Below are 11549 nucleotides of genomic sequence, written 5' to 3' on the forward strand. Positions count from 1 at the left end.
GGCCCAGTTCTAATTATAGAAGGCTAGCTGGCCGCGTTCTCATTCTCTTAAAGCTAGCATTATTCGTTGTTGATTCCAACGCTAACAAGGCCTCAAAGCTAGAGTTCCAATGCCTTCTTAATTGGCTTTACAAACAAATCAAGTAAGATTATGTTTGCAGAAAAAAAAAAAAGTCTAATTGCATTTAGGTGGAGGGGCAGGTGGTGCACGTCTGACATGCCGTTGGTAAATGGGATCTGTCTTGTTAATCAAGCCTGAAATCACATCAGCACAGAACAAGTCAACATTTTTATTTAGCCATCACACACACTCTTCACTGGATTCTCCTGATTTCCAAAAGGATCTGGAATTTCCCTAAGAAAAGCAGGTTGTTATCAAGCCATGTCTGATTGAGTTAAAACAATGTGGAAGGGCAAAAAATAATCGCTGTTTATACCTGATTAATCTCAATGGCGCTTGATCATGATTTTCTGTACTAGTCACATCCACCTTCTATTTAATTTATATTACAGGGTACTACAATGGTACAACATCCATAGAGAACTAAATATTACTTGTTAGGCAGCAACATGGGAGCTACCATGCAATGACCATAAATACCATGTAGAATAATAGGACTCACAGCATGACGCCTGCCTGTAATATGTATTTACGGTCAGAATTTGACTAAGCCAAGAAAGTGGAAGTGGCATATGATGAAATGAACCCCTAGAGAGAGAGAGGGAGAGAGAGAGAGAGGAGAGTGAGAGGCATCAGAGAGGAGAGAAATAACAAGGAGAGAAATGGAAGGAACATGAGGAGAGATGTTCTCTCCTTCCACACTTGGCAGTATCGCTGTGACTTCCAGTAAGGAGAGCGAGACACAGCACAAGAACGAGAGCGAGAGAACGAGAGATGCAGAGGAGACATACTGCTAGATGAGGGGGGGGGGGGGGGGATGCTCACTCCATTGTGCTGTAGTCACGGCAGAACAAAAACCCAAGGCCATCCTTGGGGAGAATTTCTTGTTTAAACAGAGAAGATAAATGAAAGTGGACTGGCGGAGCAGTAAGGACAGGGACGAACATAGAGGTAGGGAGACGCTTGGTTACACTCCGGCTCAGTAAGTGGAGCACTGAGGACAAAGGCAGACAATGTGTGTGAGCTTCTGAGATACTGTGTTCTTTTCAAGTCGTGTGTTATAGCCGACATATTCACACCTACCCACACACCAACACGAAGCATACTTCACAACCCACAAGATAGTCAAATAGAACACACAAATCAAAATCAAATGTTATTGGTCACATACACATATTTAGCAGCTGTTATTGGTCACATCCACGTATTTATCAGATGTTATTGGTCACATCCACATATTTAGCAGCTGTTATTGGTCACATCCACGTATTTATCAGATGTTATTGGTCACATCCACATATTTAGCAGCTGTTATTGGTCACATCCACGTATTTATCAGATGTTATTGCGGGTGTAGTGAAAGGCTTGTGTTCCTAGGTACAGCAGTGCATTAATATCTAACAATTCACAAAAATACACACAGATCTAAAAGTAAAAGAATGGAATTAAGAAATATATAAATATTAGGACGAGCAATGTCAGAGTGTGTGTGAGACACACACACACACAAACTCAGCAAAAAAAAGAAACGTCCCATTTTCAGAACCCTGTCTTTCAAAGATAATTTTACAAATTAACTTCACAGATCTTCATGTGACAGTATTCACCTAGGGGTCATGATTTGGGGCTGTACAAATGTTTGATGTATTAGAATAATTGATTATATAAGACCCCTTACATTTATATGGTCCTAGACTACAGATTAACTAAATATATATTCATTATAGTTGTAGAATTGTTCCACAGTTGTTTGCTCTTTCTCTCTCTTATAATGTGTGACTGAGACAGAACTCTGCAGGGGAGTGTGGGAGACGACTCAGACATTCCACAGTAAATCTACTTTGGGGAGGGGACATTTATTGCCTAGCTTTTAGATAAACACTGAAACTCTATGTTTGTATGGCTGTGGATGCAGGGTTTTGGTCTCAGGAGTAAAAAAGGTAATGACGTAGTCAGTGACATCACTAAGGCGGGACGTCGGTTTAATAAAAGAACTTGAGACCTTCGTGCTATGTTGAGAACATTCGTGCTATGTTGCTGTTTGTCAACTTCTGTCTACAATTGCATTAATAAAGGTTTTTGAATGACTTAATTAAAGATAGTCAAAATGCTAATTTCACCAATGAGCCAATGATGATTGACAAGGAGGAAAGGCACAAACCTGACAATTGTAAAGGGTATAAACACTGTTATCCATGCTTGTTCAATCAACCATAAACAATTAACGAATGTGGAACGGTCGTTAAGACACTAACAGCTTACAGACGGTAGGCAATTAAGGTCACAGTTATGAAAACTTGGGACACGAAAGAGGCCTTTCTACTGACTCTGAAAAACACAAAGAAAGTTGCCCAAGGTCCCTGCTCATCTGCGTGAACGTGCCTTAGGCAAGCAGTAAGGAAGCATGAGGACTGCAGATGTGGCCAGGGAAATAAATTGCAATGTCTGTACTGTGAGATGGACATTGCAATTTGTAGACCTGTTGTAAGGAAGGTCCTCAACAGACATCACCGGCAACAACGTCGCCTATGGGCACAAATCCACCGTCGCTGGACCAGACAGGACTGGCAAAAAGTGCTCTTCACTGACGAGTCACGGTTTTGTCTCACCAGGAGCGATGGTCGGATTCGCGTTTATCGACGAAGGAATGAGCGTTACACCGAGGCCTGTACTCTGGAGGGGGATCGATTTGGAGGTGGAGGTCTGGGGCGGTGTGTCACAGCATCATCGGACTGAGCTTGCTGTCATTGCAGGCAATCTCAACGCTGTGCGTTACAGGGAAGACATCCTTCTTCCTCATGTGGTACTTTTCCTGCAGGCTCATCATGACAACCTCCAGCACAACAATGCCACCAGCTATACTGCTCGATCTGTGTGTGATTTCCTGCAAGACAGGAATGTCAGTGTTCTGCCATGGCCAGTGAAGAGCCCGGATCTCAATCCCAATGAGCACGTCTGGGACCTGCTGGATTGGGTGAGGTCCGGGAATGTCCGGGAACTTGCAGGTGCCTTGGTGCAAGAGTGGGGTAACATCTCACAGCAAGAATTGGCAAATCTGGTGCAGTCCATGAGGAGGAGATGCACTGCTTTACTTAAATCATCTGGTGGCCACACCAGATATTGACTTACTTTTGATTTTGACCCCCCCCCCCCACTTTTGTTCAGGGACACATTATTCCATTTCAGTTAGTCACATGTCTGTGGAACTTGTTCAGCTTATGTCTCAGTTGTTGAATCTTATGTTCATACATGCTAAGTTAGCTGAAAATAAACACAGTTGACAGTAAGGATGTTTCTTTTTTTGCTGAGTTTATATATACATACACACACACACTACCGTTCAAAAGTTTGGGGTCACCTAGAAATGTCCTTGTTTTTGAAAGAAAAGTAAATATTTTGTCCATTCAAATACCATCAAATTGATCAGAAATACAGTGTAGACATTGTGGCAAGTTAGCTAATCCAACTTGATCATTTAAAAAGGCTAATTGATCATTAGAAAAGCCTTTTGCAATTATGTTAGCACCACTGAAAAACTGGCCTTCTTTAGACTAGCTGAGAATCTGGAGTGTCAGCATTTGTGGGATCCATTACAGGCTCAAAATAGCCAGACAAAGATCATTCTTCTGAAACTCTTCGGTCTATTCTTGTTCTGAGAAATGAAGGCTATTTCATGTGAGAAGTTGCCAAGAAACTGAAGATCTCGTACAACGCTGTGTACTACTCCCTTCACACAACCGCAAACTGGCTCTAAACAGAATAGAAAGAGCAGTGGGAGGCCCCGGTGCACAACTGGGCAAGAGGACAAGTACATTAGTGTCTAGTTTGAGAAACAGAAGCTGTTTTTCCAGTCTCTCGGGCCAAGCTTTGAGGCACCTGTACTGACGTCGCTTTCTGGATGATAGTAGGGTGAATAGGCCGTGGCTCGGGTGGTTGATGTCGATGATCTTTTTGGCCTTCCTGTGACATCGGGTGCTGTAGGTGTAGGTGTCAAACACTCACACAGAAAATAAGCGACATCCTCACCTCACAGATATCTGATCAGAGACTAAAACCACAGGTACCCACACATGGAGACCCTCATACTTCATTGTCTAACAATAGTCCACCATCTCCACGTTGTGAAACAGGAGACCCAGGCGTATCGGTACAAGCACAAAATGCTGCTCCATTAAGTTGCCACAATCAGGTCTCGTGATCTGCCTGATCAAATCCCAGTTTCATTTGCTTAATGCAACTCAATGATGGTGCATTATTCACAAGGGGCCAAAGGTGGATTTCTCAAGCCTGGTTTCCTGGAAAATTCTCCTACGGACTGTGCAGCTAAATGGCTCTTAAAGGACAGTGTCCGTACGAGTTTAAGACAGGTCCGTTCAGACTGCTTTGCACATAACCACTAAGTGCTGGCCCTGACGTGCCATGTATAAACTAGTGTGTGATAGAGCTTAAGTAGTTCCTTTCCTGGTGTTTATGGAGTTGCAGGGAGGGTTTATGGAGTTGGGGACAAAGGCAATGAATGTTGGGCTACTTTGCTTTTTGACATTTGACTATTCACAGAACTTTTCCAATCCTGGTCTTGGGGTGGGACCATTCACAGAGCCCTATAAAATCCACATTGCAGAGAATGAGGACGGAATCACGGAATCCAGATATTAAAACGGAATTCAACAATATTCAAAAAAGTATTGAACTTGGTAGAAAACACATTAATTTGTCCAAGACAAGACTAGAACAGAATGAATCAGTGATTCGTATTTTCCTGCAACTTTATGAAGTGGCGAGGAATGCCCGTGTCTGCGCGGCGAGGAATGCCCGTGTCTGCGCGGCGAGGAATGCCCGTGTCTGCGCGGCGAGGAATGCCCGTGTCTGCGCGGCGAGGAATGCCCGTGTCTGCGCGGCGAGGAATGCCCGTGTCTGCGCGGCGAGGAATGCCCGTGTCTGCGCGGCGAGGAATGCCCGTGTCTGCGCGGCGAGGAATGCCCGTGTCTGCGCGGCGAGGAATGCCCGTGTCTGCGCGGCGAGGAATGCCCGTGTCTGCGCGGCGAGGAATGCCCGTGTCTGCGGTGCGAGCGCATGTCTGCACATTGTGTAGCCGTTAGCGATGATGCTAATTATAACCATCTTCTGTTAGATGGAAAGGCTTTCCCAAAAACCTTACCATTTAAAATGTCTACCACAAAGTAGCCTATGCCTACCTGGCAGAATGATATCATGAACATTCCCATCAATCCAGTGGCCATTTGCTTTGCAAACTCACCAACCACAAGAGCGCTACACAAACATCGCTAACCAAACAGTCTCTTGTTGGATCATACTACAACCCAAAATCAAAAAAATATGAAATTTTGTTATTTTTCTATTTTTTCAAGGTTTCTGTAATTCCCAAACGAAGAAAACTACATTTGTGGAGAAACAAATAAGATTTTATAAGGCCATACATTCGTGATAGTATTGATCAATAAGTAGTAATTAAGGCGATTAAAGGATTGATAGACTAGCTCTGATTTCCTGTGCGCCAGGTGAATCAAAATAACGGTTCTAATGTGGTTGGCTGCAATAAAATGCCTTTTCTCGTGGACAGTGTCACGGATCAATGTTGGCGCCTCAAGGGATTTGACTCACCTTCCACTCCACTGATGCACTTGACGCGGTCGCGCACCTCCACGTTGTAAGCCTCGAAGGACATGAAGACTCCGTCCGGGTGGTAGGGCTCGCGCTGCGCGTACACCTTGGAGTAGCTGTGCTGGAACTCGAAGCGCTCGTAACCATCGTACTGCACCACCTTGCCGTAAACGGCAAAGTACTTCTCCAGCCAGCTGAAAGGGAAGTACACTTCAGCACCGTCCCGCCGAGCCTTTATCGTGACGTCGTCGTTAATCAGGCAGTCGATCTCTTCGTACTTGATGCCGGCAGCTCCGCCTACTATGGGCGGCGGCTCCGGGGGCTGCGGAGGTTGCTGCTGGCTGCTAATGCTGGCGTCGCCCCCCTTGGCGCTGGGGGGTGGCGGCGGGGCCCGCGGGAGGAAGCGCAGGGCGGTGTCGCTAGAGCAGCGGTTCCACAGAAGCACGGTGAGGAGGGTGAAGAGGGCGCAGATGACGATCAGGGTCTTGTAGTTGACCCGGGCCGCCAGGCAACGCATGGTCACAGCACGCCTGCACAGGGGGAAACAGACTTATTAATAGTATCCTTTCACAACATTAAGTATATAAGACACATACAGTGCCTTCTGAAAGTATTCAGACCCCAGAACTTTTCCCACATTGTTACGTTACTGCCTTGTTCTAAAATGGATTAAATCGTCATCGCCCGCACCCCCCCCCAATCTACACACAATACCCCATAATGACAAAGCAAAAACAAGGTTTTTATAAATTTTTGCAAATCTATTACAAATTTAAAAAAAAAAATGAAATATCAGATTTACATAAGTATTGTGGATGGGTCTGAAAACTTCCCAATGTAGATACAGGCAGCCAAAATGAACTGAATGGAGCTAAGGACAGGCAAAATTCTAGAGGAAAACCTTGTTCAGTCTCCTTTCCACCAGACACTGGGAAATTAATTAACATTTCAGCAGGACAATAACCTAAAACAAAGCCACATTTACACTGGAGTTACTCACCAAGAAGACAGTGAATGTTCCTGAGTGGTAGTTACAGTTGAGACTTTAATTTACTTGGAAAATCCAAGAGCTGAAAAATGGTTGACTAGCAATGATCAACAACCAAATTTGACAGAGCTTGAAGATTATATATATACATTTGCCCATTATTTAAAACATATATATATATATATATATATATATATATATATATATATATATATATATATATATATATATATATATATATATATATATATATATATGTTTTAAATAATGGGCAAATGTTGCACAATCCAGGTGTGGAAAGCTCTTTAGAGACTTACCCAGAAAGACTAATCTCTGCCAAAGGTATGTCATGATGTTGGCCTGTTGGTGAGGTTTATGACCCCCATAAATACCTTTCCCCCTTTCCTCGCTCTCTACTCTACAGAGTGACTCGTGGAAAGCCCTTTGTTAACGTAGAGGGACTCTGATAACATCAAAAGGGTGGGGAAAGGAACCATATTTCGGTAATCCAAACAGCTGAAAATATGCGTTGGTACTTAATGAATATGATGTCAAATCAGTTGTCGTCTGAGACATTATTACTAATGATAGTTTGTCATCCTATCTTGGGAAGTCTACACATCCTAGTTATCAAATTCACATGGAATTGTGCAATTGAAATGTTTAAATAAGAAACTATTTGTGAAAAGATTAAATGTAATTTTAGCTCCTAAATGAGAGAATGGTTTTCATAGAGTAAAAGCTCTGTTCACTCAGTGGCCTCGCCCAAGTGAACAGACATTGATTGTGAACTATGAAACATGCCCTTCTCTCCCCTACTACATAAGCCCTTTACGAAAATGTAACATTTGTGTTCCGAGGACGTGAGGACTCCAGTCCAGACGTTAAAAGGGCTAATATCAAACTACAGAACTTCAGCATGAGCTCAAAGTATGGCAACTTGGTATGAACTTTGAACTCCTATTCACTAAAGAAGTGATACCGCCTAGCCGTTGAGTTAGCAGCAGCAGCTGTAAACGTGGGCTAGGAAAGGACGGACAAAGTATCTGTTCTACCACACTACGACGGTACTACAACGTATTCCATTCTACCAGATATTCTTCAGAGGACAAGAGATCTCTGCTGGGCAACCCGGCCTTCCACCTACGAACAACCTATCGAAACGCAAAGCAGAGTAAATATTTCTTGCATTTTCCTTTTCCAAATGGGCGGTTATGTAGAATGCATAAGATTCTGTATTTACGATAGCATAGCTGCATTGCAGTCCACTAGGGACACAATCCCTTTGTTCAGTCTTCCTGCGCTTTCATTCAAACCCAACCACCTTTCTTTGTGTAACCAGCCGTCATATCGGATCCGTCCGCTGGGGACGTCTTCCTGTATGACATAATTAGTAATCAATGTATGATCCATACTGTGTATATGTAATTCTGTGTGATTAACTATTTATTTACTAAATACCTAACTAAACCAAATGTTGTACTGCTGATTCAACTTGTTTTCCAGAGTTCGTGAAGATAACCAACAATTCTACGATGTTCAGATGAGACTGAATAAGGTGACGATTAATTATTGACTGCTATTGATGTAAAAGATTACCAGGTCTTTAAGAGTTTATTCGGAAGATAACAGCTCAAAAAAGCATTCTTTCGTGGTGCCCCGACTTCCTAGTAATTACATTTACATGATTAGTTTAATCAGGTAATATTAATTACAGAGAAATTATTTTATAGAATAGAATCACTTAATCTGTCATAGCAAAGACACGACAGGTACTTCTACAAAGTATTAACTCAGGGGTGTGAATACTTATGTAAATGAGATATCTGTATTAAATGTAATAGCCCCCAAAAACATGTATTGTGTTTAGATGGGTAAGAACATTTCTTTTCATATACATTTTGAAATTCAGACTAACATGTGGAATAAATCAAAGAGAATGAATACTTTTTTTGAAAAGTGTTTTTTCCCCCTCAGATTTAAATAAACAATTCCAGGTGAAAGGTCACAGCGTTCCAGAGGGGGAAACACACACACTAATAAAATAGTGTTAAACGGCTGTCAACTCAACTGGTTGTAAATACCTGCATTTAACTTCTGCTATACGTTAGGAGATAAATGTTGCGTTCATTTCACCGGTCACATTATTATGAAGCTTACGGTAGTCCCCAGTCACGTGGCATTTGTTTACAAGCATACGACGATGACGACAGACCGGAGCCTTGCGAGTAGCTTTACTGTTGTGCAGCATGCACCAGGTAATCTAATTACAGATTGGAATTCAGAGCTAAATGTTTGCCGGCTAGATATGCTATAACTACTAAGTTGTGTCTAAAATGTGCTAAATGTTCTGCAGTTAAATATGTAGCAAAACAATAAATAATCAAGCATTCACTTGGTAACAGCAGAGAATCCCCTCCTAGAGCAAGAGCCTCACTGGCTAATATTTGTTTTGTGCAGCAAACTGTGAAGCATTTGAGTTACTTGTATAGTTCAGTAAGAAACTGTACAAAAATATTCACAACGCGATCATTAGCATTTATTAGCATTCTCTATGGGATTTTACATGTACTTGTTAGCGTTGTTCATCCTCAGATTGTAGAGTTTTAGTGGGGTTTGAAAACCGCGGCCCTTGTGATCAGTGCCGATATTACAGAATATCCCCGTATGACTATCTGGATACCACACAAGCCAAGAAAGCTTTGGCGTCAATATGGTCCAAGCATCCCTGTGGAACGCTTTCAACACCTTGTAGCTTGTAGAGTCCATGCCCTGACGAATTGAGGCTGTTCTGAGGGAATGTGAGGACACACACACAATATTATGGTGTTCTTAATATTTTGTATACTCCGTGTACTTCTGCTGTACCACTACTACTGTCACCATATGTGTGGCTCTCAACATCTTCAACAAAAACACATGCAACGTGTTATCTGGGAGCTTCATTGATACAAACAAGAGAGGTGTTGGGATGTGGGGAAAAACAGCACAGATAGTCACACTCCAACACTAGCCTACTGCTCTACACCGACATGTCTGGGCTCCACAGCTCACGGTTCTAGGCAGAGCCCACAGGTCTGGGCTCCACAGCTCACGGTTCTAGGCAGAGCCCACAGGTCTGGGCTCCACAGCTCACGGTTCTAGGCAGAGCCCACAGGTCTGGGCTCCACAGCTCACGGTTCTAGGCAGAGCCCACAGGTCTGGGCTCCACAGCTCACGGTTCTAGGCAGAGCCCACAGGTCTGGGCTCCACAGCTCACGGTTCTAGGCAGAGCCCACAGGTCTGGGCTCCACAGCTCACGGTTCTAGACAGAGCCGACAGGCTTGGGCTCCACAGCTCACGGTTCTAGACAGAGCCGACAGGCTTGGGCTCCACAGCTCACGGTTCTAGACAGAGCCGACAGGCTTGGGCTCCACAGCTCACGGTTCAAGACAGAGCCGACAGGCTTGGGCTCCACAGCTCACGGTTCAAGACAGAGCCCACAGGTCTGGGCTCCACAGCTCACGGTTCTAGACAGAGCCGACAGGCTTGGGCTCCACAGGGTGATCAATTAAGGAATATTGATTACACAAAGTAGACTAAACCGCTTAAGAAGATGCAAGGTGATTGAGGAGCATCTGCAGATGAGTTGATGAGAATCAAATGCAGATTAACTTGAGGAAAAGAACCAGCATTATGGTAAATGTGATGACGAGCAGCATTGGCAATTAGTTTATTTGTGTACGCCTTTTGCAGCTGCTTCCGCTTGAGGGTCGGGAATGGAAAACATTCAACTACCACTTCAGAGGCTTGCATAGACCAATTCACATAGCGCATCTGTCAGGATTGGCAGTTTTAAATGAGCACAGGGGTGGAGGGTGAACAAGGAGTAAATAGCTAGAATAGTGTTTTCCAAATAGTGGATCACAGACAGTCCCTCTTTGGTTGTGGCTAAACTCTTTTGTCTACAAGAACGGTATTAAGAACTTGAAACACTTTGAGGTGAGGGTCAAAACTAGATAAAAAGGCTGGAGTAGACGTCTACCAGGCGAACGAGACGCGTCGATTCATTCACCCGATTAACAGTGCCAATCAGCGCAGGTCCGAGACTCACGTCGTCGGCCATGTTTCTGGCATTTCCATCGTCCTGAGAGAAATCAATAGGCAAACCCCCTCAATTACAGCTTACGGCGCTAGGAGTTGCAGATGCAGCAACGACTCGGCCTTCGCACAATACAGGAGGCGAGAGAGAGGGTAGAAAATCATTACTTCCAAGAGCATCTCAATGCTTCAGCTTAATCCAGCCACAGCTAAAGGTCAGCACAATGAACGCGCATTAATTCCACAATGGGAGCAATCTTCCCTAGCAACGCCGAGTCAAATTACAACCATAATGGTCTCTGGTCTCCAACAAAGTTATACACCAAGGACAAGCATGTAGCCAGACAAGGACGCCAGGAGTTAGGAAGTTACAGTTCTCTCTAATAAGCGTGTTGAGTAAAGGCATGATATGATACAGGATATGAGGCAGGATAGGCTACTATCTTAAGAACAGCCTTGAGTGCTGGGTGATTTAAAATGTCAGTCAAATTATCAATAATATAATAATGCTCTTAGTAATTTATTTTATTTACAATCTGTAGACACTATGAGAATAGAAAGGTTCAGAACTTTTGTGAAACATCACAGCTGAAAAATATATACCAAATAGAAACCAAAACTGGATGGTGTTCAGAAATAGATGGGAGGGGTGGTAGGGGAGCTGAAAGATGTATCAGCTGGAAGTAGAAGTCTGAGTGTTGTCGATTCGTTTACTCCAATTAGGAGAGGGGTGGTCGGG

At 43.5% G+C, this 11549-nt stretch overlaps 1 protein-coding gene across 1 annotated transcript in view; it reads right to left on the minus strand.

Annotated features, from left to right (window-relative positions):
* Nucleotides 1–11549, minus strand: part of glceb (glucuronic acid epimerase b) — a gene marked incomplete in the record, with an annotated part of 90814 nt that overhangs the window by 30409 nt on the left and 48856 nt on the right. Inside the window, 1 exon segment of the mRNA XM_055921706.1 lies at nucleotides 5743–6272. Within this exon segment, the coding sequence (XP_055777681.1) occupies nucleotides 5743–6259 (517 nt within the window).

Source organism: Salvelinus fontinalis, chromosome 4, assembly GCF_029448725.1.
Source record: "Salvelinus fontinalis isolate EN_2023a chromosome 4, ASM2944872v1, whole genome shotgun sequence".
Lineage (NCBI taxonomy): Eukaryota > Metazoa > Chordata > Actinopteri > Salmoniformes > Salmonidae > Salvelinus > Salvelinus fontinalis.